The sequence below is a fragment of the Salvia hispanica genome, chromosome 1 (assembly GCF_029641045.1).
Source record: "Salvia hispanica isolate PSC_SH4W2 chromosome 1, Shi_PSC_v1, whole genome shotgun sequence".
NCBI lineage: Eukaryota > Viridiplantae > Streptophyta > Magnoliopsida > Lamiales > Lamiaceae > Salvia > Salvia hispanica.
The window spans coordinates 33,871,697-33,897,754 of NC_142692.1; the positions used below are offsets into that span (position 1 = coordinate 33,871,697).

The following is a 26,058-nucleotide window of genomic DNA, read 5'->3' on the forward strand; positions in this document are numbered from 1 at the left end:
TAATAATATAAGTACTAATTTCTAATTTCACCTATGTTGGAGTACAATTATGTAAAAAAACAAATAAATAGTGAGGTATAAAATATTTTGTTGTTTATACAAGTGAGATGTTGAACAATACTAATATACTCTACTATATAGGCATGAGTTCCGCCGCTGTTGAACTCATTTTATAATGACAACTAGTAGTAAATTTTAGTGGACATGTTGATATGACACTTTCTATATAGCAAAACTATTGATTTATGCACATTAATTCAACATGGTATTTATATTTTAATATTTATTTTTAAAAAATTATGTCGAAATTTGTATTTTCAATTATATGAAATACAATGATTAAATAAATAAAAGTGTGGGAATAGTGAAAATACAGAGAATGAATAAGAGATTTGATTGTCTGAAGCCAGAGTAATGATGAGCCTTAAAGTTCAACAATAACAATCAAAATAAAAACATGTTTTTAAAACCAAATAATGACAAAGTCACATAACAATGGCGCAAATATTAACATAAACACTTAAATGTTAAAACATAAAAGGGGGTCGTCCAAACAACCAAAACACTGCAAAATTATATACACAACAATGAGAAAGCATCAAAAGAGATGTGAGTATGTTACTAATGAGTATTGAGTGCTATTATTGTGTAATAGATGAAGTGGTGTGATAACCAACTAAGAAACGTTGAAGGAAATCCTTAGAGACATTCTGTTACTGATGCTTTGAATCTTAGATATAATCCTATTATTTCAATTTTTCTTTTCACGTGTTTTTCAAGTTTTACCCTCCTTCCGTCCACAAAAAATAGTCTCATTTGCGGATAATATAAATTTTAATGGGAAATTGACAAAGTAGGAGAGAGAGAGAGAAAAAAAAGGTAAAGTAAAATAGACAAGGAGAAAAAAGAGGTAAAGTAAGATAGCTAAGGAAAAAAAATGCGTAAAATATGAGTGTGACACTTTCTATTTTAAGAAATGTGACTATTTTTTTTGGACATCTCAAAATGACAAAATGAGACTACTTTACCAAGGACCGCACTGCGAGCTTATTTAGATAAGAAAAAAGAGTTGAAATTTGTATATTTTATGCAGTATAAAAGAGAGTTAGATATTGTATGATGGATTAGTTAATTATCTTTAATCTAGTACTCCTACTTGTATGCTACAATGGACTAATTTATTGAAAAGTGAAGGCCTCGTATAATTGTAACCTTCTGAATTTGGTGAGGTCTTGCAACGTTGGATAATTAGTACGTATAAAGTTAATATTCTTACAAGTCTTTTTGTTGTGGGCCTTGGTAGTCCCAACCCATTAGGAACTGGCAATATTCGATCATCCCTACATTTTCCGTATTTGGCGATTGATTATTATACTCACAACGGTAATAAATTATAAATCTATTAAAATTAATTAACAGTTTTCTATAATTTATTATGTGGAACAATAAGAGAACAACGGACTTATAAATTGATTAGATTAAGGTAGTAAAATTAAAACTAATCAGTAAAAAAATTTAAAAAGGAACCGCAAGTTTGACTAGTTAGCCTTCTATAGTTCTATTCACGATCAAGAATATGTTTAGTCGTAAATAACTCTTTAAATTAGATAATTTTCAATCAAATACTATGATGTAAACGTGGCACAAGAATATCAAACCTAGTTTTTGAAATCAAACATCCAAAAAAGAAAAATGAAATTACATAAATCAATACCAATAAAAATAATAAAATAACGATTTTACTCCTTAAACGATATTAGATGACCAAAATTACCGTACACTATGTCAAAGCTGATGAGATCCATCAACCCATTTAGCAAAGCCCATTATGAATTTCAAGCCATTATAAAACAATTATCATTTTCATTATTTTCAGCATTATCAGTATCATCTCATTGGACTACATCAAAACTTATCTTCGTCGTGAATTGATACGATAACATCTTCCAAAAATCCCCAACTATCCTATTAGCTATTTAGTATTTAATTATCATATCTCTCCATAGTTTACTCTTTTATTCCTGCAATTTATTTTCTTGCTCAAAACCCTAGTTGAACGATAATTGGCTGCTTGACAGGATTCTCTTCGTGAACGAACCAATATCTTCTCCGCCATCTCTCGCAGTTGATACGTTTAATATTCATATCTCTTCCATATCTTGGAATATGACGCCTTTTATTTTTTGTGTTAAATGGGGAGAGAAAATATAATTTTTATATTTATGTGAGAGAGGACTTTTTCCAAAAATAGAAATGTGACATCTTTCGTGAGACAAACTAAAAAGGAAAGTGTGACATCTTTTGTGGGACGGAGGGAGTACGATTATATTTTCGGAAATATCTTCCATATCTCTATTGTTATATTAGTATATCTTTTTCGTATCTTTATTATCTTGTTTCCCAAGTTAGATTATTCGTATTATAAATAGGACCTATTATTATTCTCATTATTCAATCAATAAAATCATAATTATCGTCTTTTATCTTTTATTTAATTTTCCATTTAGAATTTCGGATTATCGACGGTGAAATTGTTTCTTTGTGATTTTCTTTATCTTTTTCACTTGATAAGGATTCTTTCCCTTGTCATGAATTGCCATATTTAAGTAGCACGACCCAAGTCTAATAATGAAAACAACCATAAGAGACCTCAAAAGAAAAATATTTAGTAAAACAAGTAATTACATAAAGTGGCCCTTGATTAAGGGGTACCACCGTTAAATCAACCAACCAATTATCGAAACCTTTTTCTGAATCGACCAATAATACGCGCGTCTTATTTGTACACATATTCTAAAACCACAAATCTAACAGCCAATAAAAGTAGCTCTAACATTATGCAATTTACAAAAGAAAATCAGGCTTTGCCACAATCTAAAGGCAAAAAGGGCTTCCACTAACACTGAAAAAGTTCAATAATCTGCAATATATAACGCAATCTTAGTCCCTGCCACCTCAATTACTATCCATTAATTTCACATTTTCACTAAACTAAGCTGTAAGCACAGTGCTTGCTGACAAAGTTGTGAGCTTCAAAAATTAAAGAAAAAAATACATTTGTCTCGATATTTTAGATTAATTTCAAATAAATTCGATCGATTGGAAGAATTCATCAACTTTCCAGACTTTTTTCGTCCCATTACTCTAAATGGAAACTTGTGTCACTTAACCACTGGAACAAGCACCATATATTAGTCACAAATGGAGTAGTAGTAATTACTTACTTCCTCCGTTCCTTAGTAACGAAGACGTTTCTTTTTGGCACGCAAATTAAGAAAAATTGTGTTAGATAAGTTAAGTAAATGGAGAATAAAGTGGAAAATAAAAACGAGAGAGAGATGAAGAGAAAAAAAATGAGAGTAAAATAAGAGTGGGAAAATGTGTTGACTTTTACTAAAAAGAAAAATGACTTCATTACTATGGAACGTATTAAGAGCTTTTTCAAGAGTCTGCTGAAGCTAAAAAACAAAGAGATAAGGAATATCCTGTTGTTACAAAAGCGAAGATAGGAAAAAATGGCAAAATAACTCTATTACTAAGGAACGGATGGAGTATAATATAATCCTTGATTTTTCATGTGCCATGATTTGACGGGACTAAGTTACATACATTTCCTTCTCGATTCATTAATTATTTCATTTAAGATTCACACGAATTTAAAAAAAAAATGTGAAGAAAGGGTAAGTGAGGAATATTTATTAAATGCAAATCATATTTTTTCTATTATTAATTTTATAATAAAATCTGTGTGTAATGTGTCAGTGAAACTTGCAATGACAAAATATATAATGACGGATATCTCAAAAAATAAATTGCTAAGTCTATAACTTATTTTTCATGATATTGTAAGAAACAATCATAACAAGCAATATTTCAATTTAATATATTTTCAAATTTTACATTTCGATCATTTATAAATTATAAAATAAGTGAAATCTAGTTGGTTAAATAATCCTAAATTCTATAAAAAATTGAAGAATTTTCACTAATAAATTTATAAAACTGAAATCAAGCAAATTAAGTAGTAGTGTATATGACAAATATCCACATTTATTTACGATGAATCCAACAACAAAGTGTTAGTAGGAACGAAGATCACGACGGCGACGGAGCAAGCTGAGGCCACTCAGAGGCGGAGGCCACGTAGCGCGGCGGCAGGCGGCACGGGATATGCCCGTACATCCGCGTGTACGGGCAAAACCTGGGGCGCCCGAAAAACGCCGCGCACTCCGCGAGCGAGCGCTGCGCCGGAAATCCCGGTATGCAATTCCTCCTCACGTCCAGAACCCCGCTGACCATCAGCCGCCAGCACGCGGGTCCCAGGCGCGTGAAATAGTTGTCCGACAGCGACAGGTTCGCCGCCTTCCCCAGGCAGCACATCACCTCCGGCACCTGCCCGTACAGCTTGTTTCCGGCGAGGTTCAGCACCTCCAGGCTCCGCAGGCACCCCAGCGACCACGGCACCGGCCCCGTGAGGCGGTTGCCCCCGAGGTCGATGACGGCCGCCTCCGGGAGCAGCCCGATCTCATACGGGAGGCAGCCGCTCAGGAGGTTGTTGAGAAGAAGAATCTCGGAGACATTCGAGAAGGTTGTAGAGATGCTGGTCGGGACCGGGCCGAAGAGTCGGTTATTTGCGAGCGTGAGGTACACGATGCTTGTGGGGCCCCCCGGGATGTCGGGGAGGCGCGTGGCGAGTAGGTTGTTGTTGATGAAGAGGGCGCGGAGGGCGCGGGCGCGGGCGAAGAGCTGAGGCGGGACGGCCCCCGCGAGGGCGTTGAAGCGGAGGTCGAGGAACACGAGGCCCGGCATGCGGAGGACGGCCTCGGGGAAGGGGCCCGAGAGGCGGTTGTTGCTGACGTCGAGCTCGTAGAGGTACGGGAGCGACGCGGCCCCCGCGGGGATGGCGCCGCCGAAGTCGTTCGAGTTGGCGTGGAAGAGGGCGAGGTCCGGGAGCCGGTCGAGGAAGCCGTCCAGCGTCGGGGCGGCGAGGCGGAACCCGTTGAAGTCGATCGAGGCGACTGCGGTGGCGGACTGGTTGTCGGGCGGGCTCTCGCAGTAGAAGCCTCGGTAGGCGCACACGTCCCCGCCTGTCCACGTGGCCGTGACGTTGAAGGGGTCCGAGGTTATGATGCTCTTGAAATTCTGAATGATTGGGAATACGGCGGCTAGCCTCTGCTCGCCCAAGGTTATTATGTCGGTCACTGCCGGAACGTATATTCCCCCGCTGAGGCCTACACCTAGTAGGATTGTGGCTATCAGAATTTTAACTTTGATGTTCTGCATTTTGACTTAATCATCTTCGAATTATGTGGATATCACATTTTTATAGTCTTGGAGTTGTGTGTGTGTTAGGTTTTCTTTTCTTTTTTTTTGGTTGCAATTTTGGTTGGTGGGTAGGAATGGTTGATGTGGATTAGACGCATTCAATTTAAGTGTAGTTTCTGTTGTTGACACTTGATATATGTCACTGTGTTTCTGCTAATGGACACATTTTATGAGCAAAGTGAATTCAATGGACTTCATGAATTTTGTTGCCAAAGCTCATCATGGCAGAGCACTTTAATACTTAAGCTACAACTCTTTCACAAATTACCAACTTTCATATGAATCATGATATTATATGCAATCTAGAAGAAAAGAGAGAATTATATACAAGGGACCAAAGTCACTTATTTTTCACTAAACTAAAAAAAATATTTTGAAATGAGACAAAAGATATACTCCACATAAATGGTGAAGTGCATGCTCATCACATCTAAAATAAATGCTATCAAAGTAATAAAATAAAATTAGAATACGCATATACATGAATGGTGAAGTGCCATTGATAGTGGATTGAATCAATGCGCAAATATTTTAGTCTACCTTTAATTATCATATATACGGAATTTTCAATTGCCTAAGTTGGTATTCATTTGTTCTACACTTCTATGTGGCCACGATGCATCGATGTGGACAATTAATGTTGGAAATGAGATATAGTTAGAGTGTTATGTGTATCAGAATCAGAGTTATATTAATGAAAAATCCACAACAAATCAATAGTCGATATACATCTTTGCCTAAGTATCACTGATTGTTTCCTAAACAAAACAAATACTGTGCTTACACACAATGTACAAATTAGGCCAATTAGCCAAAACAATACAAACTAAAAGAAGAGTGAAAAACACAAAAACAAACCCAAAGAAGAAATCACAAGCACTAAAATCAACTTTGGACAAATATATACAACATAAATGTAGACCTAAAATAAACCCGTCCTCGATGAAAACACATTCCTCCTCCAAGTACCACAGAGACGAACGATCCAACAAGACGCGATTTGCTGAGAGTCGTAGCTACAAAACTCCACTCCTAAACAACCATATATATCTCTACCAATACGCTACACTACGGACAATGTTATTCTCCAACCGCCACTTATACCTCGACCTGCGTTGATTTATACTTGGTGATAAGTGTATGTTATATCATGACCTCAATCTACAAAGAAATAGTGCGTTTAACGAACTCACCTGCACTTATTCAACGTATTTCCTGGATCATCTCTTGGGAGCTGGAGTGAGTAAAGGATATACATTACAGAGATGTATAAGCTAGTGACCATTTCTGTACATAGCATCCGAAATAGGCTGTGGACGGGGCCTGGATCTCATGATCGTTTCATCGCTGTGTCTAATCAATTCCGAGAGTTTCCACGGTTTTTGCCACTTCCATTTGAACTGCAAAGACCATTGATGATAACTCCTCTTCCATCTCCAGAGTTTCCCACCATGTCCAACGAGGGCTAGTTTTTTCATCGATAACTGGCCAATAGGCACCATCTGGATGTAACAGAAACTCGCATTAAGCCAAAGAGAATTCACTATGCTGAAACAGTAATTCTAGGGAAGATAAAACAAACCTTCCTCGTCTGGTCCGCGAATGCTGCTGACTCTACACACGAGCCATTAGCAATCCCCGCTGTATATTTAAGTTGCTTCGGTGCTGGTACTGGAATTGGAGACAATGGACCACACATGTCATCAACAATGTGTTTGTGAGAGTTTCCCTGTAGTAGCAGAAAAGTCAAGACACTCGAATGTGTAAAGAACGAAGAACTTTTTGAATTAACAATAAAAAAATCTTACGGATGGTGGTGTCGACAACGCAGTAGCAAGAGACTGCTCTCTCACTTTGAGCTCTTTCTCAACTTCCTTCCTTCTGACTTCACTTTGTCGCAGTAATCCCACGAGTTCCTTCATTTGCTCTTTCATCTCTTTGATTTCCATTTCCTTTTCCCACAGTTCACACCTGTTGATGGAATCGAGTCAATTTACTAATGGCTTGTTTATTGAAGCCTCAACGAACTATACGTTAAAAAAGGTTCCATCTCGCCTACCTTGCGTTGCCAAGATGATTGAACATAAGCTGAAGCAGGCCTTTTGCCTCTCCCATAGAACGTAGCTGGTTCCAGCGTCCACGATTAATGACACCACGCTCTCGTTCTTCTGCTTCTGAAAGCTGTGAAGCCATTGAGACAAGTGAATTTGATGTGATACTCAACATGCTCTCAAGGGAAGCAATTCTCGACATTCTTGCGTTTGGTGACATTGAAGATGCCCTAAACATTGAACGAACAACAAAATGAGTAAGATGGATTTGTAAGTAGAACAGAGGTCCGAGAAATAAGCTTACCTAGAAAGGCCATTTTTTCCTCGAGGAGGGCTAACTCCCTTTGAAGCAAATTCATCAACTTGTCTCAAAACCGCCAACTCTTCTGCCAACGCAGCTCGTCTGCACATGATCCCACAAGAATATACATAGATATATAGGTTAGCATTTGATGAGAGTAAACATAGACATACACTCGCCTGCATGAGAGGTCGATAAATAAAAAACAAACTAAATGCTACTTACACTTCACTTTGCTTCTCGTACTCATAACGAACTTCATGAACATTGACCATAACTTCAAGCTCATGCTCAAGCCATCGCTGCAAGGACTTTTCGTTGCTCTGTAAATTAAAATCAACTTTACTTGGTTTGATAAAATAGGTAGAAAAGATTGACATCTAATCGACAAGGACGAGAAAGGCGTTACCTGCGCATGAACTCCATTCCCGTTGCTTGTCACTGGAAAAAGATGCAACATGAGTCAAATAAAATATGTGTAAATGAAATGACAATAAGATACTATGTTAACCAACAAATAATACCTACCAGAGTTTTCACGAGCTGAAGATTTGCGTGCTTCTAGCAATTCTTTCAACCTCTTGGTAGCCATTGCAGCTTCCTCAGTCTTCCTTTGGAGAACCTGAATTGAAATACATTTTTTGGACACAACATTTAGTATCTTGTAAATTTTATTCACCATCTCCGTTTAATGCAAAAATCATGCTTAGGGGAAAGTTCAACAAGACGAAGACATGCTTGCAACCAACATAAATCTGTAAAAATTTCCTTGACAAAGCTAAGTATCTCACCATTTTCTGGCGCTGGTTCAGTGCTTGCAATTTATGTCTTTCATACTCGTTTCTCCTTCCCTCCTTCCTCAACTGTATAAAAACTCATTAAAAAGGTAACTCGTAACCTTGTTTGGTTCAGTTTTATAAGTTAAAAATGCTTTTCTTATGGTTTCATTATCAACAAAATATACCTGTAGTAGTTCTTTCTCCCGGGATGCCTTCCATTGTCGAAACTGTTCACTTTCTTGCTTTATCTTGTTTTGCAGTTGAACCTACAAGAACCAAGACGAATCAGAAGCTACGCGCAGAGAGTGAAGTGGGAAATACGTCGGCAAAGAGAATGTAAAATTTGACCTTTTGTGCCTTCATGCATTGTATTTCATCTTGCAACTTTTTGGCTGCTTCATCACTCTTCTGTTTCTGTTTTAAAAGCTGCACCTGATTCTCTTGTTTCTTCTTAAGATCTTGTATCTGGCGTTGGAGAAATGAAAAAAAATTAAGACTATAAATCTTGGCAGATTGATTGAAAGAAATACTAATCTGGAATATGTTTTTCTTTCTACAAAAAAAGGAAAATAAGGAACCTGAGATTCGAGAAATTTTAGTTTCTGTGCATGGACATCTTGCATTTTTTGTGTATGCCCCTCGGTATTAGCAGAAAGGTTTTCAACTTCTGCCAGCAGCCGATCCCTCTCGAGCTGCAGCAACAAACAGATGAAGATCAGAACTTTACTATTGAATCATTCTATATTCATGTATATCCAAGTGTTATACTATTAAGAAAAACACCTGCACAGTCCTTTTTTCCTCTTCAAGCTCCATTAATTTCTTTCCAAAATGTTGCTTAAGAGCAGTGGTGTCGTATCCTCCGAAGAGTTTCATCTCTGACTGCAAGATTTATTTCATGTTAAGCTAAACATGTACTCTGGATTGACAACAATAAGGATTGCATTTGAGAACTTAAATGGTACCTCTTTCTTTTCCAATTGTCGATTTAATTCACTCAACTCTTTATCCATAGTATTCTGCAAATATGTATGTTCCAACTCCTTTGCCGTATCTTCATCAATATCTCCTGAATCACCTACAAAATATGATATTGGATTATATGAAGTCATAACTTGTAAAGTTTGAGTGAATTTTCAGTAAGAGCACAGTAACATACTGCTTTCACTCATCTGGTAGTCGCACGACTCGATACTTTGCAATCCCCTCTTAAGGCCTTCACTTTTCACGGCACCATTGGCTCCAACCTATAAAATTGAGTTCCTTTAGTGTTAAAATGTGATACTCCTACTACAGATCCATTTCCTCTTTGAGACTAGTGTGGCCTATTACATATAGTTAATTACCTTAACATTGTCCGTGAATTGCTCAACGGAACCGCCTCTTGTGCGAAATTCATTTAGTTCCCGACACAGCTCCTCATTAGTAGCCTCCAACCAGGAAATTCTGTCCTTGAGAACCTGCATAGTAGGAGTAATTGCTTTTAACAACTCACAAATATCTTTGGTAGCTTTCTATGGATCATAAAAAAGCGATTTCTTCAAACGGGGATGCTCTTTGAGAAACACTTCGTACTACCCTAAGGAGGTTCACAGCACAAAAAATCGAGTTTACCTGTATTTCATCAAATGAAACACCTCCACCTCGGGCGCAAAGTTCAGCTTGCAGAAATTCCAACTGCTGACGCATCTTCAGCATTTCGTTCGATATGGGGTCTCTATTAACCTGGTCATCAAGTAAGGAAAATGATATCACTGAAAGGATTTTATGACAAAAGTAGCTATCTAGCAAAAGGGAAATGCCATGCTGAGCCAGAAGGGAGATTGAGCAAACACTCGAACAACTTACAACAGGTTTGTTCTGGATATTCCGAGCGCGATTCGCATATTTCAGAGTGTTCAGAGTCTCCTCAGCATTTATGTCAGCCGGACTAATGCATGCTGGAGAAAAGGAGTTCAAATATAAGACAAAGGAACTTTGTAGTCTTCTAGTTTTTACTGAAATCTTCAACGTATAACAGAGTCCGAAGCCAGTTAAAGACAATACCTATCATCACTGTTCTGCTGTTCCCACCAAGAGAATCCTGTCAACACCCAAAGACGTTAAGCTTCAAAAATATAACAAGTTGGCTATAAAACTTTACTGCATTAATATGAAGCTAAAGTCCTCCTCATTGAGTCAATGTCGAACCTGCAATAGTCGAGTAAGTTTACTATCACGATATGGCACGTGAACGCCTTCTTTCCGCTTCTTATCATCACCAAGTGCGCTTATAACGTTCCCAAGGGCAAGAAGCCCCTTGTTAATGTGAACTCCTGTGCAAAAAGGCGTGTCACAAAACATTCAATCGAGAAGGGGGTTAGAGAATCAACAGCAAGAAAACTTTTGTAATACCTTCTTTAAAACGTAGTCCATCAGATCCTGTCCTCTTCGCACGCTCTGATCCAGCGAGATCCACCAAATGCAGCTTTGCACAAAGATACTCTTCGGTCATACAGTCGTTATAATTGGTATCATTAGGATTACCAGGGTGAAGTTTACGCATCTGCTCCACTGTGATGGTGAAGATGGCATGAGAGCGGCTGAAAGAGCAAAAGGAATATCACATTTATCGATAACTGAAACACATTTAGGACGATGATTTCTGCATCGGATTGTATTTTGAAAACTAGGTTCCTCCAGTAAAGTCAGAATATTTGAACTGCATATTGTCAAGTATTGATAATTTTTTGGAATGAAAAAAAGGAAGCTTAAATGCAATTTGTTTCACCAACCTCGACTGATTGTTCATGTTCGTACTCCCTGTTGCCCTGCTCAGTGATCCTTGCTCAAGGCAATCGGCCATTTCTTTCAGCGTCTTCACACTGCGCTCTGTAGATCCTGCAAGTGTGATCACACCATTCGATGTCTCACGAATCTGTATTGGAGGTTTACCGGGGCTGGTCACTTTCGCAGTGTTGCCATTTGCTATATCTTGTTTGTTAGATTGGTTTGGATCAAGCAGGTCTCTCACTTCTTCTTTATGAATCTTCAATCGTTCAAATAAAAAAACATCATATAACAACAATTGCATCTAATGTAAGAAATTGTATCAGCTAAGGCGCGAGAGCAAACCTCAATGAAGGAAACGTTCAACTGGAACTCGATTTCATGCTTCAACGTCTCAATCTTGCTAAACAAAGCATTCATGGCTTTGGGAATGAGCCCGGTGTGTGCTCCATCTTTGAGACTCGTCCCCATGGTGTACGTTTTCCCTGACCCCGTCTGCATCACATTGAAAACTCGTATCATTCAGCTAGTATCTACATCAATTTTGCTACCATTGTTCCAACAGAACAGCTGTTTTCTGCACCTATCTTTCAACATATTTTCAGCTATACCTGTCCGTAGGCGAGAACAGTGGCATTGTATCCTTGAAATAAGCCATCAACTAGAGGCGCAACGCACTCTTCATACATGGCAGTAGAGGGGGAGCCGCTGCTGCCATATACATGATCGAAGGTAAACGAATGGGTCCCAATTTGCACCTGAATCATAGCCATAACCATTACTATACAAGATACTACAAAAGTATACATATGCATAAAACAGCATATTCAACACACAATTTATCTATGTGAACAAAGCAACAGAATAACCAGGAAAATCATGCTAAAACAATCCAGATGTCAATATGACAATCTACGAAAGAAATGTTCACATGAATCAATTCAGAAGGTAATTTTTAAAATCAAACAGTGAACTTTACCACCCCCAAAAAAAATGTTCCTCACACTCACAGATTAGTATAGTAATTTGAAGAATCCAGATTGTAAAAAATGTCACACCCTTCTCAAAATTGTTAGAATCAAGCCCATATTTTGTCCTTTTTACTTATTCTTGAAACCATAAAATCCAAATAAATCATAAATAAAAAAAAAGGCAAAACCCGATCAAAAGTCAATAAAAGAACTCTGTATTGCTCAAACTCCAGATCAACAACACAAACTTCAACATGCATGGCCTCCAAAAATCCCAAAAATTTCAATGTAATGAAACCAAACTGACTCAAGGATCAGATCTTTCTCCCAAATTATCAATCCCATCAGAGAAATACACCAATCCAAAAGCATCTCAAGAAGCCCAAAACACAGTCTCCCCATCTCAGTCACATTGTGTATGCTGGTAGTACCTGGGGCTTCCCAGGTTGTACAGTGACGCAATCTTTGCATCCCTGAATCCTCTCATCTCCTATGAGTGGCCTTATATGAACCGCCACTTTCACACAGCAATCTTCACCAGATGAATTGGTTTCCATTTTGACAGCAAGATTGGATTTTTAGCTGAAACTCACCCTCCCAAATGGAAATAAAAGCCAAATGTGTGATTTTTGACAAACAGTTAGCTGATTATTTTTCACAGAAGTGAAGGGTGAAAGACAGCAAGAGAATTTCTTGCAGCAGAAAATGATGCTGCAACTAGAGAGAGAAGTTAGGGAGACAGCCAATATGCATCTAGATTGTTACTACTATATGCAATGGAGAGAGAGAGAGAGACAGAGAGAGGGAAGTAAAGAGTAAAGGGTAGTTGAGGGAATAGAAGGAGAAGCTGTGTGTATCTGTAAATTAGTGTGTGTGGTGTGTGTAACTGCAATGACAACCACTTTCACTTTTTCTAGTATTTTTATTATTATTTAATTGTTTAATTCATTTAATTGCTTTTTCTGTTTTTATTTTTACTTTTTCAGTATTTATAGTATTTACCTATTTTAATTATAACGGTCAGTAGCATTACTGACTGCTGCTACACAGCTGCAGTTTGGACTTCAATTACAGTCCAAATTAAAATAATTTATTGCTGCTGTTAAATTATTGGTATATGTTTGTCATGTTTCTTATCTATATAGCCTATATTGTAGGTGAATTTAATTTAATACGTAGAGGTCAGTATTCGAATAATTTATTGTAATTTAATGCTTCATTATCACTGACTTGCAGAAAAAATCCCTATTTGCTGACCATACAATTCAGTTAGAAAAAAAAATCATCCTTCTTTTGAATACTCTATCTTCTTCGAAGGGCATCCGCAGTGGTGCGGACGATGCGACGGACCCACTGTGGACAACACGGACAATGCAACGGGACGCGTTTCCGTTTTTTCTTTAATTTTATTAATTTTCAAAATATATATATACCTCTCATTTTCACTTCATTTTTCACTCTCTTCACTCTCACATTCACACAACATTTTCTACATTTCAAGCAAAATGGACTCCGGAGGTTACCCAAATCCGAATAGTCCGATGTTCGGTAGTGCACGATGGCCGGGTACAGAACCCGACGAATACCGGCCATTCGACGGTGCCGAGTACGATCCCGACTTCAGCACTGACTCGTACGGGCTGTCCGACATGGAGCCTTCTCCCCACCGCCCCTCCGCCGCCGCCGCACCTCGCGTCCGGCCCGCCGCTCCCTCCTCCGCCGCCGCCTCCGCGTCTGGGTCCGCCACCTAGCCTAGAAGTTGCCTTCAACGGAGGTGTGTGAAGAGTTCACCCCGGGAAGGACTAACTACTCTGACACCGAATCCATCGTCTTGACGAGATGTTGGATTGATGTTTCGGAGGATCCAGTGTACGCCAACAACCAGAAGGTGACTGCGTATTGGGAGCGCATCGCCGAGAAATACAACGAGGCCAAGCCGGCGTACACCTACAAGCGCCACAGGGAGCAGCTCCGCAAGCACTGGGATCAAATAAAGAAGCATGTAAATTTGTTTGCGGGGGAGTAGGAGAAGTGCGAGAGGGAGCAGGGCAGTGGCGAGAGTCTCGCAGATGTGCGGGACAACGCGATGCAGTCGTACATTTCATTGTACGACGATTTCAAGCACTACCAGTGCTCTTGAGGGACAAACAGAAGTTCGTTGGTGGTGTGATTCCCCCATCGACGGCGGCGAGGAGGAGGGCGTCGAAGCGCACCTTTGCTGATTATACAAGTAGCGATAACGGCGCGTCTCCAATGGACCTCAACAATCCGGTGTTCAAGGATGAGAGTTCCGGCACACCGATGTCCTCCCAGCGTCTTCCTGGCGTCAAGGCTGCCAAGGGCAAGGGCAAGGCCACATCCTCCTCTGCCGCGCCGCCTGAAGAGGCCCCGTCACCGACCCCGAGTTCGACGCCGTCCGCGACTTCGACTGCGGCCCATGCCTACTCGGATTTGGCGGCCTCCTCCGACTACAGGACGTTGTTGGACGCCCACACCGCCCTCATGCAGGCGACCAACCCGGCTCATATCGAAGGCATCCAGCGGATGATCGATGACCTCAGCCGCAAGTTGGGACTAGTTTAGACTAGCCTCCTTTTTTTTGTATTTAGTGCTTTTTTTATTTCTTATTTTGTAACTTTTTTTTAATTAAGTAAATTTAGAATTTCCCTTTAATTGTGTTGTTTTTATTTGTTTATTTTTATTTACATTTGCAAACATAAAAATATAAATACAAAATAGAAGTAAAATGCTTAGGGCGTCGCTTAGGGCGGACTATAGTCCGCCCCACTGCAGATGGAATGAGAGGAGGATAAAATGCTAACGTGATAGTGCATAGGGCGTCGCTTAGGGCATCCCGCCGTGGATGCCCTAAAAGTCCATTTTGTGTTTAGTATTTTTAGATTCTTTAATCTTTATGAATAGATGCAAATTTTGATTGTTTTGGTGGACTTCTTTTCTTTATTCTCATTAATTCAAAAAAAAAATGTTGTTCAAAAAAAAAATTAGGAATATTGTTCTAAATAAAAAAAAAATGTAAATAAGTACTTGAGTGAATAATAGGATGCATCGATAAAAAAATCATTAATTTGTAAATAAGTACTAGTGTAAAGCTCTCATATTACGTTATTTTCTTTCTTATAGGGTAATTATGTTTTCCTAAATTTTAAGTTTAGTATAACAAAGAAAAAAAAAGCTTAAAGTATTAGCATCAAGAAGGGTGGAAGTCACTCACATATTTAAAAGCTTTTACGTTTGTATTCATAATCAATTAATCATATTCATAGCCATAAGTAAAAATGGAATAGACGAAACTTGAAAAAAAAGGGTAAATAAATATGGTTATTTTTCGATTTCACAAATATGCTCTTAATTTATTCTGCAAAGTACTAATAGTATCCATACATCAAAAAACGAGAAAATATTTTCTTGAATAAAAAAAGACATAAAAAATGAGAGTGTGCGTGGGCCTCTGTGTGTTTCCCAAAATAGGTCGCGCGTCTTCCAACGGTTTTTATTTTATTTTGCACCCAAAACAGTTGTCTTTTCCCCGTTGCTGTCTCGCCGAAATTACAAGTATACCCTTGTAGAGACTAGAGGTAGAGGGTACGTTTGGCTATACACATTAGTGGAATAATTATTCGGGAAAAAAAACCCGAGAAATAGAACAAAATGAAGAAGGTCGTATGTGGTGCGAGCAAGATAAATATTAATCAAACTTTGCATAGTAAAATAAATATTATTACAGCATTTTTTTAATTTATAATTTTGTGAAACTAAAACCAAGTCATTTATGGATAAAATTTTTATCAACATAAGCTAAATTATGAGTCACTCTAGCTACATATCAACCAAGAAATCTAGTAGTAGTGTTATTGTAGTGATGCTTTAGCATAAAGGTTGCAAGATTTCAAGAGACGAGAACTATATTCTTAAAATTGAATACATGCAATTTTTTTGTAAATCTAATAATGAAGTAACAAAATGGAATAAAAGGCATATTTGTCCGATAAAAATAAAAAGACAAATGTGTAAATCGGAACAATTCTAATACATCATTTGCAAACCATAGTATGCCAAATACTACAAATAGATGATTATTTTGTATTTTTTCTATATATACATTTGACTTTTATAATGGATTAGTGGACCCATTTGTTAAATTTGGGTTCGTATACACAGACCTAAATGGCTAAATCAATAGATGCTGATTCGATTCAATTGCATAAGTCCTAGTACTAGTAGTATTATTTAACTATTTCTTTTTTTGTGGCCACACAAAGTTTTGGTAACTATAATTATGCCAAGCGCAGTACATTTATTTTGGTGTTTATTATGGTGATTGTCATTATTTCTTGGCAATTTATGGCACATGGTTCTGTAATAGTATAAGTCTGAACATCATTATAACCTTATATACTTCACTTTACCACCGCTTTTTTATGTTCCTGCTGTAAAAATATTCTATCATTAACAAACCCATTTATTTCTTTTGAGAAAATTACATGAGTTAATACTCATTATTAAAAATTGTGTACTTAAACAGTCAAATTATTGATTTAACGAAATTTTGATTAGACTGTTTTAGTGTCATGTGTATGGCATTTTCTAATAAAAATAGTACTATTGGAATAAGTATTTTTCCCATAAAAATATATAGCACTAAAAGATGTTCTGATGAGTAAGCTTGTATGTGTAATCATAACTTGAATAGAAGTTAATAATAATTTTCTCAACAAGGTAAGAAAGGAGAAAAGATGGGTATATGCGTTAATGTGAGTTACTAGAATTTATTCATTTGGAGTTTAGCAAAAAGGCTGAAGAAAAGAGGAAAAATAGAGAGAAAGAAAGGGATAGTGGTTGGGGTGCAGTAAAGGGGCAGAGACCCACATAGCCAGCCTTGGTGGTCTCCTACCTCACATGGCTTCCTCCTATGGACCCACCTAACCCACCCTACCCACCACCACCCCCCAAAAAAGTTACGTGGCACTTCATTTTTAACATTCATCATAAAAATAATTCATTTTATTTGTGGATTTTAATTTCTTGTTACATTAGCACTTATTCAATTGTCCGTGTACTTTTGTTGCTTGTTTTTGTGTGTTGCATGTATGATATTTTCTTCTTTGATTGTCTCCGTGTTCGCCGTTTCTCATCATGGATCTGTGCTAGTCGTTGGCCGCCTCTGGTATGACAGTGTAGGTACCAATTAGTGAATTGGCAAAATCATCTTCACTTTTGAAATCGCTAGGAGTTACCGACCGTTGCCAACATATGACACATTCAATTCTCGAAAATGGATGATGACATAGTTTGGGCTATGGTTTAATTGTTGTTTATCTCCGTGGATTTTCTATTAATTTCTATTCATGGATTTTCTATTAATTTCTAGTCATGGTTATTTTCAAATATTGATTATTTGAAATATAAATTCCGAGTTTAATTTTGTTCGAGAAAGTACATTACATGATCTTGCCAAACTTCTTGTTGGCTTATCGAATGTGTGGCTTCCACCCTAAAAGTCTTTTCATGCATGTGTGAATATGCTTGTCTTCTTTTTCAAGATAAATGAGAAAATAAAATAGATTAATGATACATATAATTGGAAAAATGCTAGCTCACCTCCAAATTATGTCACACGCTATATTTTTTTTGTTATACTATCTCCTGACTCCTATATCCGTACAAGTATTGTCTTCAAGATTTATTTAAAATAATAATTAATACTAGTATTATTACTACATGATTGCCTAAATATATTCCAATCCACCACATCAAACACGTTCGTTAATGCCAATAGCAATCCAACGATATTATCTTCATGAGACATGTTTGATTTGATTTGATTATTTAACAAATCACACATAATCTAGACTTCAATTTTATTTTTTACTAATAACAACTAAAATCTCACTCATAATTCCTCTTTATGGTTGGCTGGGCTTCACAAGGTTAGTCTTAGATAGAGCATCCACAATGGGTGCTCCATCTCACGCTCGATCGGCTGGGCTTCACAAGGTTAGTCTTAGATAGAGCATCCACAATGGGTGCTCGATCTCACGCTCGATCGCCTGAGATCGGGCTCGGGCGTCGTCGGGCACCCACTGCAGGCGTCGGGCGCGTCCGACGACGACCGAGAGATCGGTCGTCCCGATCTCGAGCCCGATCGGGCATCCACTGGAGGTAAGCGCCCGAGCCTGATCCATAATACATTTTTTGCATTTTTTTTTTATTCTTGAAACCCTAATTAAACCCAATACAAAATTAAGTTCTAATACAGCGAGACCCCCGTTCGTCTAGCGGCAAACTATACGGATTCAAGACATACTAAGACCATCTCCAACCATTTACACCAAACTCAAACTCATTTTTGAGTATACAACACACCAAAAAGTAGTTTTACTCCAACCATTTACACCAAATTCAAAATTTACACCATTTTTGGGCTTTTGTCTCACAAAATTTTTGCAGTAACACCATATTTGGTGTTGTTTCACAAAAAATACCAAAAATGAGTTTGAGTTTGGTGTATTGTTGAAGAAGATTTCTACACCAAAACTCATTTATGGAGTATGGTTGGAGATGGTCTAATAGTAGTTTTTTTTTAGCTATATGATGTAGTTTTTTTTTAATTAAGTAATGTAGTTTTTTTTTTTTTTTTTTTTTTTTTGCATTTGTGGTGTTTAATATAATATATTTTGGTATTGTAGTAATTAAAAACAAAATTAAAAAAATAATATTAAAAAATTGAAATGAAAAATGGATAATAGATAGGGTTTCACTAGGACTTCACATTTGCAGAAAAATAGGATGTGCTGATATGGCAATCACTAGGACATCCACTAGGGCTTCCACTAGAGCATCCATTGTGGATGATGTCGTGAATATATTCTCCTATTGTCTTGCAACTTTGTTTTCCTTTTCTTTTCCACAAAGGATTTATCATACAGGATCAATGAGAGCCAAAACTAATCTAAAAGGAAAGAACGCGTAATTAATTCATGATTCAGATCAATTTTCAGATTTACATGTGTAATGTCTATTTCATAAAGTGCAAAATTCAATAAAAATATTAGCTACAAATAAGTGAATATGAAGAGTATTGCAATAATAGAGTGGTCCACTGACTCTGTTCTATTTTATGTCAAACGATTAGAAACACTGGTCCATTGCATGATTATGATGATATAAATATATTGCTCATAATCTATACTAGTACTATTTTATTTTCTCTTGTTTTCGTTTTTACTACATTTTAATTGAAACCAAACAATAATTTATTGCTATTTTCTTCCCTATAAATTGTCTCCGTTTATATCCAGTCTTGACCTAGTGTTTGGGAGCATATATTCTAAAAAACTTGTGGTACTAAAAGGTAACAATTAATTAAAATTTATTTGTTTTTATATATGAATTTATCAATAGAAGGAAATTATATGTTGGTACTAAAAGCAACACTCTCGTTCAATGCACTTTTAGCGTTGTTTATTTGTTTTATATATTTAGAATCAACATTGAACATTGAAATAGTGGTGCTTACATAAGGTATGTAATATACTTCATCCGTCCAAAAAAAAAACTCATTTTATCATTTTATTTTAAAAAATAGTCTCATTTCTAAAAATAAAAAGTTTTTTCTCTCTCTATCTCTCTACTCTTTTTATTAAAATCCGTGTCAACCACAAATAAGACTATTTTTTTTGGATAGAAGGCGTATCATTTCTCATCATATAAAATTGTTATTATATACATATTCTAAGCATCATTCATAAACAATGTCTATTGTTTACTCCATGTTAGCATTATTTGTGTTTGTTTTATACATTTATTTTTATTCTAATAGGATTAATTTTACTAATTACGTTATAATCACAGTGTTATTTGTTTTTTTATTCATTTATTTGAGACTATGGAGAAAACAGACAAATTCAATTTTTTATACTATCAAATTACATTATTATTCTTAAATAAAATATAGGAGATGGATTATTTCAGAACTATCTTAAAATAATAACTTCTGAACAATCATTATACAAAACATATCAGTTGCTCCAACTAATTATATATTTTATGTTACCATTTGATATATTTTGTACTTCCGACAATAGTTCTCAAATTCTCATTTTGAGATAGTTCCAAAATAGACAACTCACAAATACTAGGCAAATCAAATTTTGTGAAAACAAGTATCTTTTATAATCGGTATAGATTCACCATATTTTCTTTAGGGAAAATGCATTTTTTTTAGCCTATGTCTTTTATGATTAATTTAATTATCTTTGGATCATTGCACCACTTTTTTATATATTATTATCATCTTCCTATACTTCCTTTGATTTGGTTCAACTTATTCCCTACAAAAAAAGGGAAATCCAAATTACTATATCTTTTTCCATATTAAAATTGCATGTACCTTCGATATTACATTATTTTTTTAATGTTAATAAATAGAAACTCATGGAAGCGACATAATGGAGCTAGATACTAGTGCTATCTAGTGTGAACTAAAACTAGAACCACTAAATCAATGACATTGCTTTGAACTCAAAAAAAGAAGATGAAATTCATGACTTGAACCCAAATCAAAAAGAAATGTTCCATAAATGTCAATATATGAATCAATATTTTATTGTTTTTACGACTGCAACGTTGGACTACAAGTTAAGAAAACTGTCACAACCCACACCAGAATTCTTTTGCACTAATTCTTGAACTACTTCACTCACAATTTTCTCAAAATTTTCCAACTCATATTTCTTGACCTAACTAATTATAATCCTTTGTATTTTCCATTAATCCCATTGTTTTAGTTTAATTTGGTGTAGTAAATAAAATCTCACCACAAACCTCATGAGTCCCCACTTCACTTGGTTGATTAGTTACATGCCTTCAAGATCATAGTTTGTCAATCATTGGTAGTTAGATTATATTTCTTGCTTGCTTCACATAGATGTTTCTTCATGAGGATATAATTAACTACAATATCTATATACATCAATACATGTATGATCACTCTTCATGTATGATTGAATTTTATAGTAGTATCAAAAAATATCTAGATTCATTCATAGTCAGTCTCCATTTTTTATAATCGGAAATTGTATGACTAGCGCTAAGTACTATGCAATTATAACTTATAGTATTTAGATATTAGTGTAATTGGGGAACACTCTAAACATAATAGACCTAGCCAAAAATTGACAACTCTATTGCCTACTCCAACCCTAGCTAATATAATTAATTAATTTACTTAGATCATTATTGGTCCCTCATCAACATAAGCACCATATTTGGAAAAGCAAAAAAAATGCACCCAGTCAAGAATTAACCCCAAATCCATGAGTATTAGCTTTCTCGAAATTAATTTGCAGGTTACAACTTAGCTATCTAAATTGTGGTTAGAAAGACAAATAATTTTTGGTGGTTTATGCCCATCAAGAATCAATGAATTATAATAGTATCATTACTTGGCATTTTTTTGAGAGGTTGGGCAAAAGTCTGATTTTGTTGGTTAGAATTAGATGGGATATGACTGAATTTAGTTAGATGATGAATGCCATTTAAGAATTTAATTGCGGTTGAAAGTTGGTGATTTAATTTCTCTAAGTTTTATTTCTTATTCATTAAATGCGTAAAGCTTAAGGTTTTGTGTGATAGCCGAATTTCTGGAGTTTATCTCATTTTCATTTCATCTTATTTGATGTTGACTCTTTACTTGGATACTTTTCTTATATTATTGGACAATGGACTTAGCTCCCCATATGTTGTTATTAATTTTGCATAATGTCAATAATATGCATGTCACCTAATAACCTTGTATGATTAAATCGAATTGTTATGTTAGAAATAATTAATATCCATGAAACTAGAGAATGATGAGGACAAAATCACATGGTTGTGGGACTAAAAAATTCTTCACTATCCAATGCCATTTGCTTTATTTTTTTTCTTCATCATCTAAGTTTGTATTTGGTCACTACTTTATTCCTAAATCCATCTTTTTCCTTATTTCCTTTAGATCACATGCTCCCACATTTCTTTCTCTACTAACATTATTCTTATCTCTCTTTCTGTCTACTTTTACTCTATCAACCCCACATCCATTATCTTAGTACTACTAAACTAAATTAAATCATTCTTACTATCATAATTAGCTGGGATTATGAGATCGATCTATTCTTAATTAATTATACTTTTTGTTTGCATCGATCAATACCGCAGTTACGCTAATCAGTGCATCAATTCTTGGATTGTGGAGTGTTCTTGCATACTTTACTTGGAAAATGTTGTGGTGAATATTATATTATTGTGTTTTATATTTTCTTATTCCAGTTTGATTATTTTAGTGCATTATTAAAAGATGAGTAACTCGTTTCTTTAATTTTAATTTATTAGTAGTTTACTTTTAAGATAATTAACCACTAGTATTCACTATATAAATTGAAGTTTATAAGTTAGTAATATATAAATTGTGTGAATTATTATTATTATTATTATTATTATTATTATTATTATTATTATTATTATTCATTATTATCAAAATAAGAAATGTTGGACCCTCAATCTCAAAGCTAATGTGCCCAAATAAAAGGAATTTAGGAATTAAGATCTTGCAATGATGTCCACGTGGTCCTCCACTTATGCAAAAATCTGATTTTGGTACTTTAATTAATTTAATCTTCCTCTCTCTCACACACACAATCACACACACACAAGGGACATATCATGTGCATATCTAAAGATTTCTGTTTTAGGCATGCCCTAAGCATCTAACTTCAATTTTATTCTTGAAGCACATGTTCACGAACAAATATGCATGTACAACATTATATGACGAGATTTTCTTACATGCTTGCTTCATTCAATATTGCAAATGTATATTCTTTTTTGCATACGCAACATTTTACAAATTTTCTTTTATTTATTTATATAATTATGTGAATTGTGCTTTCGGTTGAACGTGTCAAAAGGCTAGCTAGTAGAGTTTAACTCAACATTTAGATTTAATCAATCAAACGTCACCCAACTTTGGTTTTTCCTTTTCTAATGATATTTAAGTTTATCTTTAAAAGAGTTTGACTTCATATTAAAACAAACTTCAAAAAATATAATCATAGAAAATCTATATAATATAGATCCAAATGTGAAGAATTAAAACAAGATTATCTCCAAAGAGTGCTAATTAATGAAAAATAATCCGAGGAATATTTTACAACTCATCTAGCATGTGGGTAGGCGACTAGGATTTTCTTGGTCGGTCGCAATTAATTTATTCAAATATGTGTATTTTCTTTTGACTTTTGTCCATTTCTCCTTTTCCAGTTATTCACCTCACCACTCCTCTCTTTTGGAGTTTTAATCAAGAAAAGAATCCATTGCTTTTGCAATATTCTTTCCTTATCTTTCGTTCCTCTCAATAATATTGAGTATCCATATCTATACAAGCCCGATTGTTTTGGGCGGACAAGTCCATCGATAAATTCGCCGGAAAATTAGTTGTATATGTTTCGAGCCGAGGTACTTTGCTAAATCTGTCCGATATATTACCAACTCAAAATCCTTCTAAATATCGGTCAGTAAATCCATCGATAAATTGTAGCCGTAGATTCAAAACCCAGTCCAACCTCATCCGGTTATCGGGCCAAGCCCTAAAACTAAATTGAAGATCGCATGATTCTTGTTATATTTATAAACATTAGTTTGAGCTCTCAAATTTGCCTACATATAAAATAGAGCATGTAAAAGTTTAAAATAGAGTATGATCCAATGGGCAGGTCAGCCTACCCAAGTTAGGACTGGGTTCAGCTTTAAACAATAGGCCAGGAACATAATCGGACCAAAGGCCCAAAAAGCCTGCCTAAGTATTATTAATGATATAGTACTACTCCTACTATATTTCATTTTATTCATGTATAATAATTAACACAGGCATGGATAAATTTAGCTCATCTTTTTTATCCTTTGGAAAGATTATTAGTACTACAAAACTTTCATTTTCTCGTGAGTGACAATGGTGGAATTAATATTAAATCACATATCAGACACAGGCAGTGCAGAACAGAGAAAAGTTCACCTACTGTTTCGTGCTGGAGATATACAACAAATTAACTAAACAAGGAATGGACATTACACCGTTGTGGCTTCAGACGGAGAAGGCGTGTACCAGCCATGGTGGATCTCAACCGCCTTCTTCCTCCTAGCAAGCCGGGACTTTCTCCTTGCCCCAGTATTCCGGTGGAGGGTTCCTGCTTTCACAGCTTTATCAATTGCGGAGTATGCTTCAGCGATCAACTTCTCAATTGGGAGAATTTCCTCGGCCTCAACCCCTTGCTTCTTCACCAGAACTTCAAGTGCTTCAAGAACCTAATAGGATTTGCATCAGCAACATCACAACCACATTTGCCAAAACCAAGTCAACTAACTAATGCAATTTATTGCAGAAATAAGCAAAACACTAAGCATGAACACGATAACGCCACCATTTAAATTACGTAATAACCATCAAAACTACGAAAACAATACCATGAAAAGGTTCGGCTAACGAACTCAAAAGTACATACTCATCCTGTAACTTCAACTCATGAGACCACAACCAACATATTCCACAAACCAATTCCTCTACCTTCAGTTTCAATTTCAATAAATAGTTCTGAAGCATAGATGTGGCTGTGCTCTATATTACATTCTAATTGAGCTAATATTCAAATTTTGAGTCATCTCAAGGTTATATCCTAATTTAGTCGAAATTAGCTGAAAAAACTCAGCACTTGTGTAAATTCCACCATAGCAAGTAGAATCACATCATAGATATGGCAAGACAGCAATTAGCAGATATTGAAGGGGGTGAATTGAGATAGTGTAACCTAACCTTCTTCATCCTGGTCCTAACTTCGGATTTCTTAGCCTTGTGGTAAATTCGCCTCTTCTCCGCTTGGCGAGCCCTCTTTGCCGCCGAATCCGCCTTCTTCGTCCCCACTTCGCACACAATCGAGCGCCGTTTAGGGCTCAATTGCACCGGGCAGACCGACACCAAACCTAATTTCATCAAAGGAAAAAGGAAATCAAAGACGATTCGACAATATATTGAGAGGAAAACATGAATTCTGTGCTTCACCTCTCACCTCTTGAGAAAAGACTGAGGGTACAAGTGTTGGACGAGAAGCTGAGTGGCTTGAATGCAGCATTTGGAGCGGTAGAGAGGTTGAGCGTATTCAGCTTGGCCGTTAGTCCGTAGCAGGAAACGCAATGCGCCATGGATGCAGCCATTCCAAGGTGAGATTGCGCGTGTGAAGATGTTTGTGGATTAGATAAAGAGAGAAGAGGATAAATCTCTTGAAGAAGAAGATGAGGTTTCTCATCTGATTCTAAGGTTATTGGGCTCGGCCCAACCAATTCGCTTAATTATTGATGTTGGGCTTCGATTTTATACTGATCCTTTTGTCCCAATATGAATAAATAAATTGTTAAAGATGTGCTGGATATAAAAATGGACTCGGTTGACAAAATCAATACCATCCAAATCCAATATAAAAATACGACTCTACAAAATTATCCAACCATAATCACCCACATATATACACATCAGCAAAGCAAATAATAGTAGTATTCGCATTCTCACATTCTATTCCATTTTTAATATTTGAAAAAAAAAATTGAAGTTTCAAATTTAACTTATCTTTTAATTAATGAATTGACTATATAATAAATGTCTGTGTTGTATGCAGATTATGACATTAATTAAGTAGGATGGTCGATAAAGAAATGTAGGTCGTGTCTGAGTGAAAGAGATGAAAATTGATGTGTTTTATTCAATATTAAGAAAATAAGGTAATTTAATAATCGAATTCTTCGAATATTGCTGATTT

General features: G+C 36.1%; 2 protein-coding genes and 1 pseudogene across 2 annotated transcripts; all 3 read right to left on the reverse strand.

Moving 5' to 3' along the window:
• Positions 1 to 4,032: 4,032 nt before the first annotated feature.
• Positions 4,033 to 5,481, reverse strand: LOC125219682 (uncharacterized protein At4g06744 pseudogene; annotated as a pseudogene).
• A 509-nt stretch (positions 5,482 to 5,990) lies between these two features.
• On the reverse strand, positions 5,991 to 13,050 carry LOC125223090 (kinesin-like protein KIN-4A). The gene is made up of 26 exons (XM_048126063.2): positions 12,628 to 13,050; positions 11,837 to 11,983; positions 11,571 to 11,720; positions 11,231 to 11,484; positions 10,851 to 11,038; positions 10,647 to 10,771; positions 10,503 to 10,539; positions 10,305 to 10,396; positions 10,071 to 10,181; positions 9,803 to 9,916; positions 9,616 to 9,703; positions 9,422 to 9,534; positions 9,240 to 9,338; positions 9,035 to 9,148; positions 8,805 to 8,921; positions 8,642 to 8,722; positions 8,469 to 8,540; positions 8,206 to 8,299; positions 8,087 to 8,118; positions 7,903 to 8,000; positions 7,681 to 7,779; positions 7,385 to 7,606; positions 7,134 to 7,296; positions 6,908 to 7,054; positions 6,519 to 6,827; positions 5,991 to 6,435 (listed from the first exon to the last, which is right to left on the reverse strand). The coding sequence occupies exons 1-25, from the start codon at positions 12,751 to 12,753 to the stop codon at positions 6,600 to 6,602; spliced, it is 3,111 nt and encodes a 1,036-aa protein (XP_047982020.1). The 5' UTR covers positions 12,754 to 13,050; the 3' UTR covers positions 5,991 to 6,435; positions 6,519 to 6,599.
• An 11,157-nt stretch (positions 13,051 to 24,207) lies between these two features.
• PRPS20 (chloroplast 30S ribosomal protein S20) lies at positions 24,208 to 25,504 on the reverse strand. Its single transcript, XM_048120338.2, has 3 exons — positions 25,315 to 25,504; positions 25,062 to 25,228; positions 24,208 to 24,556 (listed from the first exon to the last, which is right to left on the reverse strand). The coding sequence occupies exons 1-3, from the start codon at positions 25,457 to 25,459 to the stop codon at positions 24,320 to 24,322; spliced, it is 549 nt and encodes a 182-aa protein (XP_047976295.1). The 5' UTR covers positions 25,460 to 25,504; the 3' UTR covers positions 24,208 to 24,319.
• Positions 25,505 to 26,058: the final 554 nt, after the last annotated feature.